The sequence below is a fragment of the Aquarana catesbeiana genome, linkage group LG01 (genome assembly GCF_042186555.1).
Source record: "Aquarana catesbeiana isolate 2022-GZ linkage group LG01, ASM4218655v1, whole genome shotgun sequence".
NCBI classification, from domain to species: Eukaryota; Metazoa; Chordata; class Amphibia; order Anura; family Ranidae; genus Aquarana; species Aquarana catesbeiana.
The window spans coordinates 819,645,821-819,665,236 of record NC_133324.1 but is presented as its reverse complement, the minus strand read 5'-3'; the positions used below and the strand labels follow the sequence as shown (position 1 = coordinate 819,665,236).

The 19,416-nt window shown below is 45.2% G+C and overlaps 1 protein-coding gene across 3 annotated transcripts in view; it reads right to left on the bottom strand.

The window, feature by feature from the left end:
• CLOCK (clock circadian regulator) overlaps positions 1-19,416 on the bottom strand; it is a 204,367-nt gene that overhangs the window by 52,241 nt on the left and 132,710 nt on the right. For all 3 annotated transcript variants that reach the window (XM_073608429.1, XM_073608431.1, XM_073608430.1), the window contains 4 exons: positions 19,188-19,279; positions 18,949-19,038; positions 6,902-7,022; positions 2,662-2,775 (listed from right to left, as the gene is read on the bottom strand). In XM_073608429.1, coding sequence (XP_073464530.1) covers positions 2,662-2,775; positions 6,902-7,022; positions 18,949-19,038; positions 19,188-19,279 — 417 coding nt within the window. The remainder of the gene's footprint in view (positions 1-2,661; positions 2,776-6,901; positions 7,023-18,948; positions 19,039-19,187; positions 19,280-19,416) is intronic.

The window sequence follows — 19,416 nt, the reverse complement described above, 5'->3', positions numbered from 1 at the left end:
TGTAAGATCTTGGATGAGAACCTTCTTCCCTCAGCTAAAACACTGAAGACGGGCCATGGATGTGTCTTCCAGCATGACAATGACCCAAAACATACCACCCAGGCAACAAGGAAGTGGCTCAAGAAGAAGCACATTAAGGTCATGGAGTGGCCCAGCCAGTCTGCAGACCATAATCCTATAGAAAATTTATGGAGGGAGCTGAAACTTTGGAGGTGCCAAGCGACAGCCAAGAAACCTTAAAGATTTAGAGAAGATCTGTAAACAAGGGTGGACCAAAATCCCTCCTGAGATTTGTGCAAACCTGGTAACTACAAGAAACATCTTACCTCTGTGCTTGCCAACAAGGGTTTCTTCACCAAGTACTAGGTGGTGTTTTGCTTGGGGATCAATTACTTATTTTACTCACTGAACTGCAACTCAATTTATAACATTTGTATCATGATTTTTTCAGATTTTTTGGTTGATATTCTGTCTCTATGATAAAAATTATAGACCCTTAATTTTTTTGTAAGTGGGCAAACTTACACAATCTGCAGAGGATCAATAATTATTTTCCCCACTGTACCTTTTACCCCTGTGACATGAGAACAAAAAATTAGGGTAACAGGGACACAGAGAAAAACTTAGCAAGGTTTCATAATGACCCCCATCACAAGTACAAGAAGTGAGGAGAAATCACCCAAATGGAGACAAAGCCAGCAAAAAAAAAAAAAAAAGCCTACAAAACGTTCCAATGGTTTGACTGGAGTTTGGTTTTAAATATGTACAACAATATACAGTGTCCTGCAGAAGTATTCACTTCCCTTGATGTTTTTCCTGTGTTGTTGCATTACAGCCTAGAATGAAAAGTTTTCATTTTTTAGGACTTTGTACCAGGCGTGCACAACATACCTATGACTGTGAAGGTGCAAAAAAAAGAATTTGGACTTACCTCTAACTACCCTATCTTGGAGAACAGTACAGGCTAAATATTCATAGACCATGGGTTATAGGCAGGTGCTTTCAGGTAATTGGACTCTGGCAAGCAAACAATTTTAAGCAAGCAATGCAGAGTAATACAGGAATATAAAGGAGGGGTGTCCTGAAATGCACTCCAAGATATGGAATTTACAGGCGTGTCAACATTTGTTCATCTTACTTATACAGTACAGGACACAGGTTGAATATTTATAAACACTGGTACTTTCCCCTTTCCCAGGCAATGACTGAGAAGGGTGGGCAACAGCTAGGCAAACAAACTGTGCCAATGGACCCAACACCAAGAAAGGTCAACAGACCCAACTTTAGATTGCCACTGCAAACTGAAAGCTACATTTGCAGACGATTGGAAATGCACCAGGTAGAAGCTGGTAAAAGTATGAACAGGGGACCAGGTAGAAGCCTTTTAAAGCTAGGCAACAGAGGCTTGATGTAAAAATGCCCAGGAAACACCTTTGTTGCTTTGAGGCAGACTCTGATAGCTCTGATTACATCAATGCAATGAGGAGCAATTTTCTTTTTGCATTGGAACAGGCCACAAAGACGGAGGGACTATTTCTTAATTAAGATGGAAGACCGATATCACCTTAGGATGGCGTTAAGCGTAAGACTACCTTTTGCCCTTGTGAAAAATGAGGAACGGCTCCTTACAAGAGAGCTGCTAGCTCAGAGACACATCTGTCAGACGTGATAGCAACCAAGAAGGCTACTTTGCAGCAGAAATCATCTATGGGGATTTCCATGATGGATTTAAATGTAGTTTCTTCAAGGCATAGAGAACCAGACTGAGGTCCCAAGGATGTACAGGGTGCTGCAAGGGGTGGGAATCATCTGAGATACACCTGAATAAAAGAGTTTGACAAGGGAGTGAAGCCTGGGATTTATGGAAAAGAACAGACAAGCCTATCATTTGGAGTTCTAGGAAGATGGACAACACTAAATAGAGTGACATTTTTGAAGAAAAGGTGTTTCAGTCTGCCAGAGATTTGAGATTGGATCAGAGGTTTACCTTCCAGCAGGACAAGGACCATAAACATACTGCTAAAGCTACCCTGGAGTGGTTCAAAAGGAAACATTTATAGTAAATGTCTTGGAATGGCCTAATCAAAACCCAGACTTCAATTCAGTTGAGAATCTGTGGCGTGACTTGAAGATTGCTGTACACCAGTGCAACCCATCTAACTTGAAGGAACTAGAGCAATTTTGCCTTGAACAATGGGCAAAAATCCCTGTGGCTACATGTGCTAGCTAATAGAGAACTATAGATAGAGAAACTTGCAACTGTAATTGCAGCAAATTATGGCTCTACAAAGTACAGAATTTTGGTGGGGGTGAATACTTATGCATACTCATGGTACAAAACTCCAAAGAATCAATTTAATTCCAAGTTGTAGTGCAACAAAACAAGAAAAACACTGGTAAATTCTGGTTAAGATTTAAAGACGACTGCTGGTAGGAGAATACAGTGTGCCTATTCAAATAGGCAGTGCAAAGAACGATGGGACTGACAAATAGAAATATCCCACATATCCCAAACCATACAGGCATCATCTATCTGCTCTGACCACCATAAACAGGAACCGGGCCAGTTGCTATGTGTCACTGTGCTTTGGCCCTTGGGACTGGTTAATGAACAGGCCCATTAACTGTGCTACAAATTCATTCATGAACTGTGCAACTTACCATTATTTAAAGACTTGAAATTTCCAATGCATTTTACATATTCATATGTAGCAGGTTCTTTTGGGTCAACTGTTCCCCGCAACATGTGGCAACAGAATTCAAGTTCATTTTTTGCTGAAATAAGCAAAATTTATCATTAAAATGTATTACATAACTATTTTCCAATGTTTATTATAAAAGAAGAAAACTTGATGAATATAAATGCCAGCTTTTCAAACACATTCTTCCTGGCCAGGACCTAGTGTTAATTTCAAAAGCTCAGAATTCCTATAATCTTACAAAAATGTGCTTAATCAGGATATGCAGTAGGTATTAACCTTTTCTTCCCTCCAATATTTGTTTTTGTGTGGATCTGATTAGAGTTTTTAGATTGTGAGCAGCTAGCAGACAGGAGTTTATTTGTAATGATCGCCCACTTTGTTTACCATTTATTGTTCATAGGTACATTGCCAAAATTCTGCTGAAAATGTTTTTCGTTTTGTTTTGAAGAAAGAGTAGGGAAGAGGAAGAACTTCTTCTTACAGACTTTTACGGCTGACTACGCTGGGAGATTCCTTCCACTTCCTGTTCCAGTGACAACTGTCACTAGTACAGAAAGTTAAGGTAAAACTCCCAAATGAGGATACTTGAAAAAAGGTTCTAACGTCTCCTGATGACAAAGATATTTTGCAAGGGATTGGGATGGAAAGATGGAAAGAAATCTTTAACTTTCAGTATTTTGTCCAGGTAGGGTAATATTTAAAACTGAATGATTCTATTAATTTTCACTGTGCCTGTCTGGTAAGGGTATGAGAACAGATGCTTTTTTCTCTTCTGTTAAGCAACATGTACAGGTCTTGTCCCCTCCCCCAGGTTGTCCCTACAGGAAAGTGAAAGGAGAAGCAGCATACTGATAAGACCATCTGTCTAGCACTAGTTTCTCCTATTAGCATATGTCTTGTTAAGCTGGCCATGATGGAATCGAAAAATCAGTTGGTTCAGCAGGGGCTGGCCAAATTTCGATCCATGAATGGCTGCTCCCACTCAAGAGAAGATGATCTAATGATCAGCTTTATTTGAATGGGAATGTGGGAAAATTTTCATTTGGTCAGCACATGCACAAAATTGGCTTAAGCGTAAGAATAAAAAAGCACAGCGGGGAGTATTCCTCCATCAACCTCGCTTGTGTGGATGGGGGAATCCATTTTTTCCACCGGCTGATCAAACAAAAGATCAATCCATTGGAAGCCTTGAGCCTCGTACACACGGAACGATTGTTGGCCAACCGAGCGTCTGATTTTTGTCAAAAAGGGCACGTGCCAGGCTCTTGTCTTGCATATTAACGGTACACAATTTTCGTGCCACAAACACGAACGTAGTGATGTACTATGAGGAATTTCAGCTCGAGCGCCACCCTTTGGGCCCCATCTGCTAATTTTGTGTATGGTGAGCATTGATTCCAAGCATTTGTGTTTGTACTTTCGACTTTTGTGTGAAGGATATGTGTACTGATCATACGAAAATCTGATGGCAAACCGTTGTCCGCCGAAAATTTACTAGCCTGTCATCCAACATTTGTTGGCCGAAAATTGGACAAAAATTGTGAAAAGGAGCATACTAACGATAAGATTTTAGGACAACAGTCTGTCAACAGACAATCCCCTGCCAACAATCGTACCGTGTGTACGAGGCTTTAGCATGTGAGTAATACAACACTATCTAAAATAGTTTGACAATTTTTAGACGCAGCTTTTCATTGACGAACCTCTGCCCATCTTTACTTCTGAGACACACTGACTCTCTAAGATTCCCGTTTGAGGCCGGGTTCCCACTGGTACGACACGACAGTCGTACCACTTTGGATCCGACTTTGTGCTGCAATATGAATTCCGACATCCGTCTGACTTCAATGAACGGGGATCCGACTTTGATCGCCGACAATACCAGGCACTGTCTGGTATGAATCTTTAGGGGGAACTCCACGCCAAATTAAAAAAAAAAAAAAAAAAACACGGCATGGAACACCCCCCCCCCCTGCGCCCCCCACCCCAAAGCACCTTGCCCCAATGTTGATGAGGACAAGGGCCTCTTCCCGACAACCCTGGCCGTTGGTTGTCGGGGTGTGCGGGCAGGGGGCTTATCAGAATCTGGGATCCCCCTTTAACAAGGGGGGCCCCCAGATCCCGGCCCCACACCCTATGTGAACAAGTATGGGGTACATTGTACCCCTACCCATTCACCTAAAAAAAAAAGTGTAAAAAATAAAACACAGTACACAGGTTTTTAAACTAATTTATTAAGCAGCTCCAGCATCTCTTAAGACTTCTTTTCCCCTCTCGGGCTCTTCTGCCTTCTCCGCTGATGTCTTCTGCCTCTGCCGGTACTTCTCCCCTCTCTGGCTCTTCTCCGCTTTGTCTCCCTCTGTCTGCTGTCTTCTGCCGGGTCTCCTCCCACTGTCTTCTCGCTCTTTTGCCCCGTCTTCTCTACTGTTTTCTCCCTCTGTTCTTCTTCCAGTGTTGACTCGACGCTCTCTCCTGCTCTAATGCCGGGTGCACGGTGTGCCACTACTTATATTGGCATGGGGCGGAGTCACAGGAGGCCCGCCCCTTATGACGTCACTGCCGATCATGCCCCAGGCGGTGATGTTATAAGGGGTGGGGCCTCCGGATGATGTCAAACGGTGACCCTGCCCCATGGCAGTATAGTAGTGCACCGGGCATTAGAGCGGGAGAGAGCGTTGAGTCAACATCGGAAGAAGAACAGAGGGAGAAGACAGCGGAGAAGACCTGGCAGAAGACAGCAGACAGAGGGAGACGAACCGGAGAAGAGAGAAGAACCGGCAGAGGCAGAAGGGCCAGAGAGGAGAGAAGAAGTCGGAAGAGACACCGGAGCTGCTTAATAAATTACTTTAAAAACCAGTGTACTGTGTTTTATTTTTGACACTTTTTTTTTTTTTTAAGGCGAATGGGTACTCATTCACATAGGGTGGGGGGCCGGGATCTAGGGGCCCCCCTTGTTAACGGGGGCTCCCATATTCTGATAAGCCTCCCGCCCGCAGACCCCGACAACCAACTACCAGGGTTGTCGGGAAGAGGCCCTTATCAACATGAGGGCAAGGTGGTTGGGGGTGCAGGGCACCTTGCCCCCATGTTGATGGGGACAAGGGCTCTTCCCGACAACCGTGGTAGTTCCCACACCCCCCATGATGAGGGCATGTGGCCTGGTATAGTTCGAGAGGGGGGGGGGGGGCGCTCGCTCGTCCCCACCCCTTTTCCTGACCTGCTGGGCTGCGTGCTCGGACAAAGGTCTGGTATGGATTTTGGGAGGACCCCCACGCCATTTTTTTGGCATAGGGGTTCCCCTTAAAATCCATACCAGACGGAAGGGCCTGCTATGCTCTTGGAGGGGTAACTCTTGCGGTTTTTTTTTGTTTTTTTTTAATATGGCGTGGAGTTCCCCTTCAAGATCATCAGAGCACAAGTTGCATGCCAAAGTCGGATCAGTCAAGACGGCGATCCGACTTCAGTGATATTCAATGGGCTGAAGTAGGATCAAAAGTAGCGCAGGGAGCATTTTCAAAGTTGGAACGGCTTGTGTCGGACCAGTTAAGACAGCTCCCATAGGGAAACATTGATTTTCACACGTCATGCGACATGAGCTCCCAATGTCGGAGCGGTTGTCGTACCAGTGTAAACCCGGCCTGATACCCAATCATGTTACTGACCTGTTGCCAATTAACCTAATTAGCTGCATAATGTTCTTCCAGCTCTTCCTTGTAATTATCATTTTGCTAGCATTCTGTTGCCCTGTTCCAACTTTTTTTGAAACGTGTTGCTGCCATCAATTTCAAGATTACTTTATTTTTTCTAACATTTGATATCTGTTCCATTTTCTATTGTGAAAAAAATAGAGGTTTATGAGATCTGAAAACCATTGCATTCTATTTTTATGTGATTTAACACAGCACCTTAACTTTTAGTAATTACAGTTGTACACCTGCCAAAGGATTTGTTTTCATGTCTACCTGAGATTTATACAGCTATGCCACACAGCTTATTCAATATCTAGTAAGGAGAGAGGCCCTGATCTTTTTTATTTTTAATCTGCACCTACACTTTACACTAGGTCTTGCTGTCACATTTTGCTATCCCTTCATAGAAAAATGATGTTTTTGAGGTGAACAAATATGTAGCAACAAATATATTAAGAATAAAGTGCGTGAAAATGCTAATTATAGAAGCGTTTTATCAGAAAAACTTACTTTTTAGATAATCTGAACCCAAAGGACCACCTTCCAACGTGCGTGTAGACAGGATTTTATATATCTCTGAATGTTCCCCTTCGGGGACAAAATTAAATATACTCTGATCAACCAAATCAGACTAAAAGAAAAAAGGAAATATAAATATTAGCCAAATACCATCTGAAAAACACCACATTTTATTCAGTTCTAAGTCATGGCATTCAGGTACAAATGTGAGCATTACGCCAGAACTGCAGTTTTTTGTGTTAGATGGCATGTAGAAGGCTGTTGAACCTTTGTTGTTTGTACCTTTTTACTGCTGCCTGTGCCCCAACTGGGGATATCTCATTCTGTTTTTCTCTGATAGCTAGCCATGCCTAAACAAAAAGGTAAGGGAAGGTCTCACCAAATGATAATACAAACATCAATATTAAAAAAATGACAAAGGTTGTAACCCTTCACCAGCACCAAAATACTAAATAAGTTGTTTTGATTGGAGTTATCCTATGGGTTTATTTTACAAGGGGTGGCTGAGAAAGAAAAACAAGTGGTTGAGCCATGGGGAGCTGATGCGCGGGTCCGGCAGCCGCGATGGCCACAGGGAGAGGCAGAACAGGGATCTGCCAATGTAAACAAAGCAGATCCCCATTCTGACAGGAGAGTACAGTAGGATCGTCTGTTCCTAGTGATCAGGAACAGCGATCTCTCTGTACTTCCAGTCAGTCCACTAACCCCCCCCCCCCCAAGTTAGAAACGCCTCCCTATGACACACTTAACCCCTTGATCGCCCCCTAGTGTAAACCCCTTCCCTGCCAGTGTCATTTATACAGTGATCAGTGGATATTTTTAGCTCTGATCACTGTAATGATGTCACTGGTCCCAAAAAAGTGTCAAAAGTGTCCGATCTGTCCGCCGCAATTTTGTAGATGCTATAACTTTTGCGCAAACCAATCAATATACACTTATTACGATTTTTATTACCAAAAATATGTAGAAGAATACATATTGGCCTAAACTGTTGAAGACTTTTTTTTTTATTGGCTATGTATTATTGCAAAAAAAAAGTTTTCTTTCAAAATTGTCGGTCTTTGTTTATAGCACAAAAAATAAAAACCGCAGGAGGTGATCAAATACCACCAAAAGAAAGCTCTATTTGTGGGAAAATATGGACATCAATTTTGTTTGGGTACAACATCGCATGACCGCACAATTGTCAGCTAAAGTAACGCAGTGCCGTATCGCAAAAAATGGCCTGGTCATTAAGGGGGTAAATTCTTCCGGGAATGAAGTGACTAAGAGTGCCAAAATTTCAGTGCAGTATCTGCACCCAGTGCTGGCAACAGCTGGTGTCAAAGTGAAAGATTGCACCAATATTAACCACTTCAAAATCGGGCCAGTTCTGACATTTCTCACATACAAAAAAATCAGCATCATTTGCTAGAAAAACAAATATCTGTTTTCTGAAAGCAAAGTCCCTGGAGAATAAAATGGTGAGTTTTACAATTTTTGTCACACGGTTTATTGGCAACAAAAGTGAGTACACCCCCAAGTGAAAATGTCCAATTTGGGCCCAATTTTCCCTCCCCGGTGTGATGTGACTCATTAGTGTTACAAGGTCTCAGGTGTGAATGGGGAGCAGGTGTGTTAAATTTGGTGTTATCGTTCTCACTCTCTGGTGATACTGGTCACTGGAAGTTCAACATGGCACCTCATGGCAAAGAACTCTGAGGATCTGAAAAAAAGAATTGTTGCTCTACATAAAGATGGCTTAGGCCATAAGAAGATTGCCAAGATCCTGAAACTGAGCTGCAGCACGTTGGCCAAGACCATACAGCAGTTTAACGGGACAGGTTCCACTCAGAACAGGCATCACCATGGTCAACCAAAGAAGTTAAGTGCACGTGCTCAGCGTCATATCCAGAGGTTGTCTTTGGGAAATAGACGTATGAGTGCTGCCAGCATTGCTGCAAAGATTGAAGGGGTAGGGGGGTCAGCCTGTCAGTGCCCAGACCATACGCCGCACACTGCATCAAATTGGACTGCATTGCTTTCGGCTCAGAAGGAAGCCTCTTCTAAAGATGATGCACAAGAAAGCCCACAGTTTGCTGAAGACAAGCAGACTAAGGACATGGATTACTGAAACCATGTCCTGTGGTCTGATGAGACCAAGATAAACTTATTTGGTTCAGATGGTGTGAAGCGTGTGTGGCGCCAACCAGGTGAGGAGTACAAAGACAAGTGTGTCTTGCTTACAGTCAAGCATGGTGGTGGGAGCGTCATTGTCTGGGACTGCATGATTGCTGCCAGCACTGGGGAGCTACAGTTCATTGAGGGAACCATGAATGCCAACATGTACTGTGACATACTGAAGCAGAGCATGATTCCCCTCCCTTCAGAGACTGGGCCGCAGGGCAGTATTCCAACATAATGACCCCAAACACACCTTCAAGACGACCACTGCCTTGCTAAAGAAGCTGAAGGTAAAGGTGATTGACTGGCCAAGCATGTCTCCAGACCTAAACCCTATTGAGCATCTGTAGGGCATCCTCAAAAGGGAAGATGGAGGAGCGCAAGGTCTCTAACATTTACCAGCTCCCTGATATCATCATGGAGGACTAGAAGAAGACTCCAGTGGCAACCTTTAAAGCTCTGGTGAACTCCATGACCAAGAGGGTTAAGGCAGTGCTGGAAAATAATGGTGGCCACACAAAATATTGACACTTTGGACATTTTCACTTAGGGGTGTACTCACTTTTGTTGCCAGCTGTTTAGACATTAATGGCTGTGTGTTGAGTTATTTTGAGGAGACAGCAAATTTACACTGTTATACAAGCTGTATACTCACTACTTTACACTGTAGCAAAGTGTAATTTCTTCAGTATTGTCACATGAAAAAATTTTATATTTCCAAAAAATGTGAGGGGTGTACTCACTTTTGTGAGATACTGTACCTTCAGGTGATTGGACACTGGCAAAGCTTTAGAAAACACACTCTATGGTCACCTCCCCTATAACTCTTCCCCACTTTGCACGTCCCTAGTTTTGTAGTAAGCAAAGGAGAGTAAACCAAGGAAGATAAGGAAGGGTGCCTCATGTCCTGTACTATACTCCAAGATATGGACATTACAGGCAAGTCCAAATTTGTCTTAATCGTACAGTACAGGACACAGGCAGAGTATTTACAGTTGTGCTCATAAGTTTACATACCCTGGCAAAATTTATAATTTCTTAGCCATTTTTCAGAGAATATGAATGATAACACAAAAACTTTTCTTTCACTCATGGTTAGTGTTTGGCTGAAGCCATTTATTATTGTCAACTGTGTTTACTCTTTAAATCATAATGGCAACAGAAACAACCCAAATGACCCTGATCAAAAGTTTACATACCCTGGTGATTTTGGCCTGATATAATGCACACAAGTTGACACAAGGGGATTTAAATAGCTATTAAAAAGGTAACCATCCTCACCTGTGATCTGTTTGCTCATAATTAGTGTGTGTGTGTGTGTGTGTGTGTATAAAAAGGACAATGCGTTTCTGGACAGACCCTTGCATCTTTCATCCAGTTCTGCACTGACGTTTCTGAATTCTGAGTCATGGGGAAAGCAAAAGGATTGTCAAAGGATCTACGTGAAAAGGTAGTTGAACGGTATAAAACAGGAAAGGGATATAAAAAGATATTGAGAATGCCAATCAACGGTGTTTAAACTCTAATCAAGAAGTGGAAAATGAGGGGTTCTGTTGAAACCAAACCACGGTCAGGTAGACCAAGTAAAATTTCAGCCACAACTGCCAGGAAAATAGTTTGGGATGCAAAGAAAACCCCCCAAAAAACTCCAGGTGAAATACAGGACTTTCTGAAAACATGTGGCGTGGCCGTTTTCAGATGCACAATAAAGAGGCACTTGAAGAAAGATGGGCTAAATGGTCGAGTCACCAGAAGAAAGCCCTTACTACGCAAATGCCACAAAGTATCCCACTTACAATACTCCTCAAACCTTCTGGCACAAAGTGATTTGGAGTGATGAGACCAAAATTGAGCTTTTTGGCCACAACCATAAATGCTACATTTGAAGAGGAGTCAACAAGGCCTATGATGAAAGGTTTGGAGGTGGATCGCTGATGTTTTGGGGATGTGCGAGCTACAAAAGGCACAGGAAATTTGGTCAAAATTGTTGGCAAGATGAATGCAGTATATTATCAAAAAATACTGGAGGAACATTTGCATTCATCAGCCAGGAAGCTGCGCATGGGACGAACTTTGACTTTCCAACATGACAATGATCCAAAACACAAGGCCAAGTCCACCTGTCATTGGCTGCAGCAGAATAAAGTGAAGGCTCTGCAGTGGCCATCTCAGTCTCCTGACCTCAATATCATTGAGCCACTCTGGGGAGATCTCAAACGTGCAGTTCATACAAGACAGCCCAAGAATTTACAGGAACTGGAGGTTTTTTGCCAAGAGGAATGGGCAGCTTTACCATCTGAGAAGATAAAGAGCCTCATCCACAAAAGACCTTATGCTGTCATTGATGCTAAAGGGGGCAATACACGTTATTAAGAACTGGGGTATGTAAACTTTTGATCAGGGTTATTTTGGGTAGTTTCTGTTGCCATTATGATTTAAAAAGAGTAAACACAGTTGATCGATAATAAATGGCTTCAGCCAAACACTATGAGTGAAAGAAAAGTTTTTGTTTTATCATTCATATTCCATGAAAAATGGCCAAAAAAAGTCAAATTCTGCCAGGGTACGTAAACTTATGAGCACAACTGTATGCTTCATGGGCTCATGCATCCCCTAGCACTGAAGGGTGGGCAACAAAGAGGCAAACAGAACTGTTCCAATAGGCCCAAAAACAAGGGTCAGAAGACTCAACCTCAGAGTGCCCTTGTAAGAAACTTGTAGCCAAAAGCTGCATCAGTACTTGATATTCACCTTGAAAAAGTATGAACAGAAGACCAGCGAGTCCTTCCAGAAGTGGATGCCATGCATGTCTACATAAGTACGCGCCCCACTCCGGAGATGAATTCCTGAGTGGGGCCCAGACACCAGTGTTCTCTCCCTGCTTTCTCTCCCCCCTCGCTCTGCAGTGGGTGGCCCTGAGCTGCGACTGGACCCCACAGCCCCCCCCCCGTCCTGGACCCAGTGAACCCCTGCCTGGCCTGCCTCTTCTACTGGTCCTGGAGTCCCATGCCTGGATATGCAGCAGACCTGATCATACTTAAGCGGACATCCTCTATTGTACATAAATCAGCTTCTTCTATGAAACAGTGTCGTTAATCTCTTTTCCGGCACTGGATTGTAGGGGGCAAGGCCTGCATCCAATTATGGGCTATCGCTTTTCTCACCAAGAACAGCGTCTCATGTAAAAAGGTACGAAGGGGTTTGTCAGTGTCTAAGTCTGGCAGCAGACCGAGTAGGCACATCTTTGGGTCTAGGGTAGCAGGAGAGCCCATCTGATCGTGCAGGAAGCGTATCACCTGTATCCAGTATGCTTGGATAGTTGGGCAGGACCATATAAGGTGGTAGAAGGAGTCTGGGGTATGGTTGTATAAACGGCATCCTGGATTGTACATGGGTTTGAAACGCGCTATCCTCTGAAGAGTCAGAAATGTCCTATGTATAATATACAACTGTGTGAGGCGGTCCGACAGCTTGGGGGAGACCCTTCACGTCCCCCAAGATTTCATCCCAATCCTCCTCCTCAATGATTCCAACGTCCACCTCCCATCTAGTCTTAGCAGTATAGGCCAAGGCTATGGTACTAGGGAGACGGATGGCGGAGTAAAGGATGGAGATTAGTTTGGCTGCTTCAGCACCTGTGATTGCGTCTACTATAGAGGGGACTGTCAGGGACAGGTTGGAGCCAGCAAACTGAGTTTGTATAGCATGGCGGAGTTGTAAATGCCTGAAAAGGAGGTAATTGGGAAGTGAGAATTCATCCTTTAGCGTTTGGAATGTTTTAAGTCCCGTAGTGGTCATGATCTGGTGTATGTACAAGATCTCATGACGTATCCAAACTGCGGGGTCTGGAATGGATAATAATTCAGGCAAGCGTGTATTGAACCAGAGAGGGGTATGAGAGTGAACCTGTGGGGTCCCGAGTTTTTGTAGTGCCGTCCGCCATACCCTCTGTGGATGTGTCAACATGTCTGCTTTGCGTTGGAGGGGACGTCTTGTCAATGGGGTCCTGAGTACTGACTGAAGTGGGGTATGGGCTGGGTTAACAGGGTGCTCACAGAGTAATAGCTGGTATCTTGGTAGCTCGTTTTTGTCAAAATGATAGAAGCGGGACAGTTGGGAGGCAAGATAATAGTCCTGAAAATCTGGAAGAGCAGCTCCTACCAATGTCACTGGGTTCTTTAGCATTCCCCCAAGATAATTTGTGTCTGCTGTGACCCCATATAAACAATATGAGAATTGATTCAATTGTTTTAAACATTTTTTGTGGTATATACAGGGGGGCATGCCACACCAGATAAGAGTATCTTTGGGAGGAGTATCATTTTGACTAGACTGACACGTTCCATAACACCCAGGGGTAGTCTGGCCCAAGTTTGTGTCTTGGACTTGATCAGGGTATACAGGGGTTCAATGTTCAAGAGTGTGTAGTCTGTAAGCCATCTAGTAACTTGCACTCCAAGTTACTTGATCAAGGAGACCCTGGGGAGAGTCGGGGGGGGGGGGGGGGGGGCATGGGTGAGGGGGGAAAATGGTCGGAAGGATCTGGCATTTAGACCAATTAATACTCAGACTCGAGTGGCTACCAATACGTTCTATGGAGTGGAAGACTGCAACAAGGGAGGGACCCAAGTCGGCCAAGTATAGGAGCGTATCATCGACATAGATCCCAATCTTTTCTTCCAGATTCCCTATCTTAAGGCCTCGGATGCTGGTGTCTGCACGAACCATGATGGCCAATGGCTCCACAGCCAATGCGTACAGCATGGGAGAAAGGGGGCAGCCTTGTCGGGTCCCTCTATCCAGCGGGAATTGGTCAGAGAGCCAGCCGTTCACAAACACCTTGGCCTTCGGGGATTGCTATAGGAGCTGAACCCAGCGAATAAAGTTGGGGCCAAATCCAAATCCCAAGAGGCACTCCACGGAATTGAAGGCCTTGGCGGCATCTAGAGCCACCATGACCCTTGAGCAGACTTCATCATGGGACCCCTGAATGTTCATGAATAGGCGGCGAATAGTCATTGCAGTGTTTTTCCCTGGCATAAAGCCTGTCTGGTCAGGGTGGATCAGTGACAGAATGACCTGGTTAAGGCGGGAGGCTAGAATCTTAGCCAGTATTTTAATGTCGACCTGTAGCAAGGAAATAGGTCTATACGATTCCGGGTATTTGGGGTCCTTACTGGGCTTAGGGATTTCTACAATCTGGGCTTCTCTCATAGAGGGCGGTAGGATTCTCGAGTTAAATATGGATTTGTATAGGTCATGGTGTTTAAGGGTTAAAATTTCACAGTAGGTGGCATAAAATTCAAGTGATAAGCCATCCGATCCTGGGGCCTTAGATGTGGCCAGACAGGAGATAGCCTCGGAAATATCCTCCTTAGTAATGGGAGCCTCTAAGAGTTCACGTTGGGCGTCAGTCAATCTAGGGAATTTAATTCTCGCTAAGTAATCTCTGGTATCTTGGGGAGTGTGAGTGACCCGGGAGGTGTAGAGTGCACGATAAAATCTCGCAAATTCCTCCGCCACTTGTTGAGGATCAGTGATGTTGTTCCCCTGGGGGTCAATCAGCGACCACCGGGGACGTGAGTCTAAATGGGTGAGATACGCAAGTAGTTTGCCCGATCTTTCTCTATACTCAAATACCCTTTGCCTACAGAAAAAGATGCGTTGCTTGGCCTTCTCAATATGCAACTGGGAGACCTGTCGCGTCTGAATTTTAAGATTGTTGGCAGTGCTGGGAGAGGAGTCTTGATGAAACGCCTCCTCCAGCACCTGTAGGTGTTCTGTAGCCTGTTGGACAATGAGTTTCAATGATCGCTTAAGTCTGTTGATACGTGTGGAGAGCAGGGAGTGGGCGTGGAGCTTAAACGTCTCTCACACTATGTTGTACGTGGTTGAGTCCCTGTTGGCTGTAAAATAGTATTGCAATTCCGTGGGGATGTCATCCTGGTCCTGCAGAGCAGTCAGCCAAAATGGGTTCAGCCGCCAAGGAGGAGCAGGGGAGGCCTTCAGGAGCTGGATCGTAATCCAGTAGGGAGTGTGATTCGAGAGTATTCTCGGAGCAAAGCCCACATCTCCAAGTTTAGGTGTCAGGGTCTTTGAACTTAGAATGAAATCTATTCGTGACATTGTGTTATGGCTGGCTGAGGAGCACGAGAAGACTTTAGTGTGCGGATGTTTGTGGCGCCAAAGGGTCGACAAGAGCAAAGTCAATCAGTATGCAGTGTAGTCTGGTATGGGCCGGCGGGTCAAGGGGGAGGTCCAGTGTGCCCATTCGGTCTAGAGCGGGAATGAGGGTCATATTAAAGTCTCCCATCCACACTGCCGGTACAGAGGTGTATTGTGTCATAAAGGCAAGGCCCTCCTTAATTACAACTGAGCTGTATGGGGGAGGGGACATAGCAGGCTAGTAGCAGGATAGGGGATCCATTAATAGTGGCGTGTATAAACACATATCTGCCCTGCTGGTCCGTCTGGAGCAGCACTAGGTCAAACGGAACACTTTTAGCGATCAGGACCGATACTCCTCTGGAGTATGAGGTGTGGGTGGCATGATATGCCCAACCTATCCAAGGCTTTTTAAGAGAGGATTTTAAGTGGCCTGTGACGTGGGTCTTACTAGTGTGATGTCAGCCCACTGGGACTTAAGGAATGTCAGGGCAGCTGTGCATGTAATCTTATTTCGCAAGCCTCTAACATTCCATGTGAGGAACTTTAGAGAACTCATGGGGGGTATAGGGCATATATGATAAACCGCAGCTGGACCAGGACTGGCAGAGCAGACATAGCCACATCAGATAGCATAAAACACAGTGGTAACCAATAACGATAGTGCATGTATGACAATAACATAGTACCTTTAGCATAAGTAAACAGTTGCAAACATAGTGGTGTAAGAAAAATAATTACCACAACATTTCCCTTCCCTCCCAGTCCAATGCCATCCCACCTCGGCATGGACATAGTACCCCATAACCAGGTATCAACAGGGGACATCCAAGGTTTAGGACCCATTGGAGGCAAAGAACTTAACTTCAGAGGAGCATGGATACCCGTGATAAAAAGAAAAAAAACAAAGGGGAAAAGAAAACAGTCAAGCATATAGGGGATGAAAAAGTTCACAAAGATCCTAGGGGGGCGTCACCCAGGGACCGTAGGTATGCTGCGAGGTCTAGTGTAGGGCAGAGGAGGATTTCCAGGTCTGCTCCCTTGCTCCGGCAGAGGACATGTACATGCAATGTACCCATCGAGGGGCTAAGCATCTGTATGGCAGCGGGCAGTACCACGGGCACAGGGGGGAGCAGGGGGGAGAAAAGAAAAGTACTCACAGCTTGTAGGCAGGGTGATATGCTCAGTCTCAGCGATCCCTCTGATCAATCCAAGTGGATGCTAGCTCAGGGTCCTGAAAGATGTGGGTTCGGCCCTCGCACTCCACACGAAGCTTTACAGGGTACAGCATAGCGTATTTAAGGTCTAGCACGCGGAGGCGCCGCTTAACATCCTGAAACCTGGACCGCTGTCGTGGTACCTCATTGGAGAAGTCCGGGAATACGGCCACATGTACGTTGGTGTAGGAGATATTTCCCTTCTCTCTGGTCAGGCGGAGGATCTTGTCGTGGTCCTTGAAGTTAAGGAATTTCGCTATCAGGGTACGCGGTGGGGCCCCTTGGGGAGGAGGACGGGCAGGGTTTCGATGAGCTCTCTTCACAGCGAACATTACCGAGAATGCATCTCTGCCAAAGGTGGATGTCAGGAGGTTTTCAAGGAAATTCGCCGGGTCGTTGCCTTCAGCAATCTCGGGGAGGCCGATAAAGCGGAGATTACATCTCAGGAGGTGATTCTCCATTTCATCCTGTTATGCGCTAATCTGTTGGTGCACCTCATCGGTAGTATGTTGCAGGGGGTGCAAAATGTCTTCTGCTCTGCTAATGCGGGTCTCCGTCTCTGACACGTGGTCCCGCAGGGTAGAGAGATCTTGCCGGATGAGGGACACATCGATTTTGACCTCCTCAATTTTGGTGGTGAGCGTGCTCTGGCACAGGGCAATAGCATCAAGTATTTTGTTAGTGGCCGCCATGGAGTGTTCCGTGTCCGAGGAGCCACCGGCGCCATCTTGGGCCTGTTGGTCTTCCTCAAAGCGGCGGTACTTACAATATGGCCGCTGCTTACAAGGCCAAATCCTCGATATCCCCCTCCCGCCGCAGTTTTAGAGTTGCACAATAGGGGCTGTAAGTACTGGCTGACTGGTTGTGGAGGTCGGTGGTTGCGGCAGGAAGAAACCGGGCTCAGTGTGGTCAGGGAGTCTTGCAGTTCCTGCACAGACCCATGTTTGGAGAAGCAAGATGGCTGCCGTTCCAGGGAAAAGGCCGGAGCCGCGTACTGCCTCACCAGTTGCTGCAGGATGAAGAGGTGCTGTACCAGCGGTTACAGATGATCCAGTGGCAAGCAGAGATTAGTCTCGGGGTGGTTAGGCAGGCCGGGGAGACTTGCAGGGGCCGCCGCTGAGTGGATTAAGATGGCCGCCGCTCCAGGATCTAGGCCGAAGCCGCGGTCTGTCCCACAGGCAGCCCCAGAACGGGGAAGTCTGACGATGGCGGTGCTCCAATCAGCTGGAAGGCTCCGAGGAGCGTGCAGGGAGCAAGGCAGGCTTACTGGGATGCAGAGGCTGGGTAAGATCGGCAGGATTAAGGCAGGATGGCTGTTACAGGAGTATGGACAAGCAGAGCACTCACTACATACATCCTACTCCATTGCTCTCCAGGCCAAGCCCCCAAAACTGAATTGTTTTTAGGCCGCTTTCACACACACGTCTGTTTCGACAGACTCCGCTTGCTCAGCAGGGATCTCTCCGTTGATCCCTGCTGAGCCGGCAGATGACAGGTCCGTCTCTGCTCACTGTGAAGGGACAGACCTGTCAGAGCTCTGCTTTCCTCTATGGGGGATCGGATGAAAACGGACAGCCTGACAGATGGAAAATAGGGTTTCCATCCGTCTGGATTCAGCGAATCAGAGGGGATCGGATGTCAGCGGACATGTCACCGCTGACATACGTTGCTCCATAGACCTGCATGAAGCGTCCATTCAGGTCCCCCTAAAAAACTGACAGACGGACCTGAATGGTTCGCTTGTGTGAAAGGGGCCTTAAGCAAAAGTTTGCTGTAAAAACGTAAGTGGGAACGCCTCTTTAGTATCTTGTTTGTAGCATAGACATATCTTTATTTCTACAGCACAGAGCAGTTCAGTGATTAAAAGGACAGGGATGCCTGAAGTTGCTGGATTTTTCTTTAATAGAAGCAAAAAATAAGACAATCGTAGCAGGGCTGCACAGTGAGGATCTCCAGAGCAGGAGTTGAAGTAGGCATTCAGGTTTGTGGGCTACAGGGATGGGGTTGGGGGAAGCTTTAAAGCTGGACTGACACCATTATGGTCCATTTTGAATGGGCTGCCAATTCACCAAAAAACTCACCTGATTCTTTTTTGCCAACACAACACACCACAGCGCATGCTGTGTGTGTTGAGGTGTGCTGCTGTACAAGTGTGTTAGCCACTACTGGATTGTGTGTTGTCAGTCATTCACAATTAATGGCACCGCAATGCACATCATTTGGACACATGCGTTAGAGCATGCTAAAACACACATTTTAACACAAGATTATAACACATAAGTCTGAATAAGACCATAAAGGTCAACTTCATCAATATTAATTTGTCCTTGTGTTGTGGTAATAACTATTCTCTTTTCTATGCTTTAACCCATTTCCAGAAAAATACTTCTTTGACCTTTGTAGCAAAGAGTCTTTCAACGAAAAGCAGAATCCCACACAATTTGGCACAAAAAAAAAAAAAAAAAAAAAAAAAGGATTTGCACTTTTACTTACAGGTAAGTGTTCAAGTAAGGGAGTAACACTCTCCGACACATAGATTATGTTTCCATCTGTCATAACAGCCAAGAAAAATCCATCCAGGGCCTAAAAACAAAGGGTAAACATACTTTTACCATTCTTATACTGGATAAGCATGTGTATTTTTTCCATATTCTCAAAACTTGGCCCTCAACACTATATACATTTTTAGCTGCTGCAGTATGTAAAAGTAAAACTCTAAATATCACACCTACCTCCAACATGAGCTGTGTAAATTCCTCATTACTAAGGAAAGCTGGCTTCCAGTCTTGTCGAATCTCACTAGCATCAGATTGAGCACTAATTTCTGTAGATAAAAAAAAGTGTGAATGTTAATACTAAACACAAGTGAAGATAAACTTGATTGCTGGGATATGTGGTAGTAAGTACAATCAGCAGATATAGCATAGATTCTTCTTTGAAAGAAAGGCAGGAAGAGGGTCT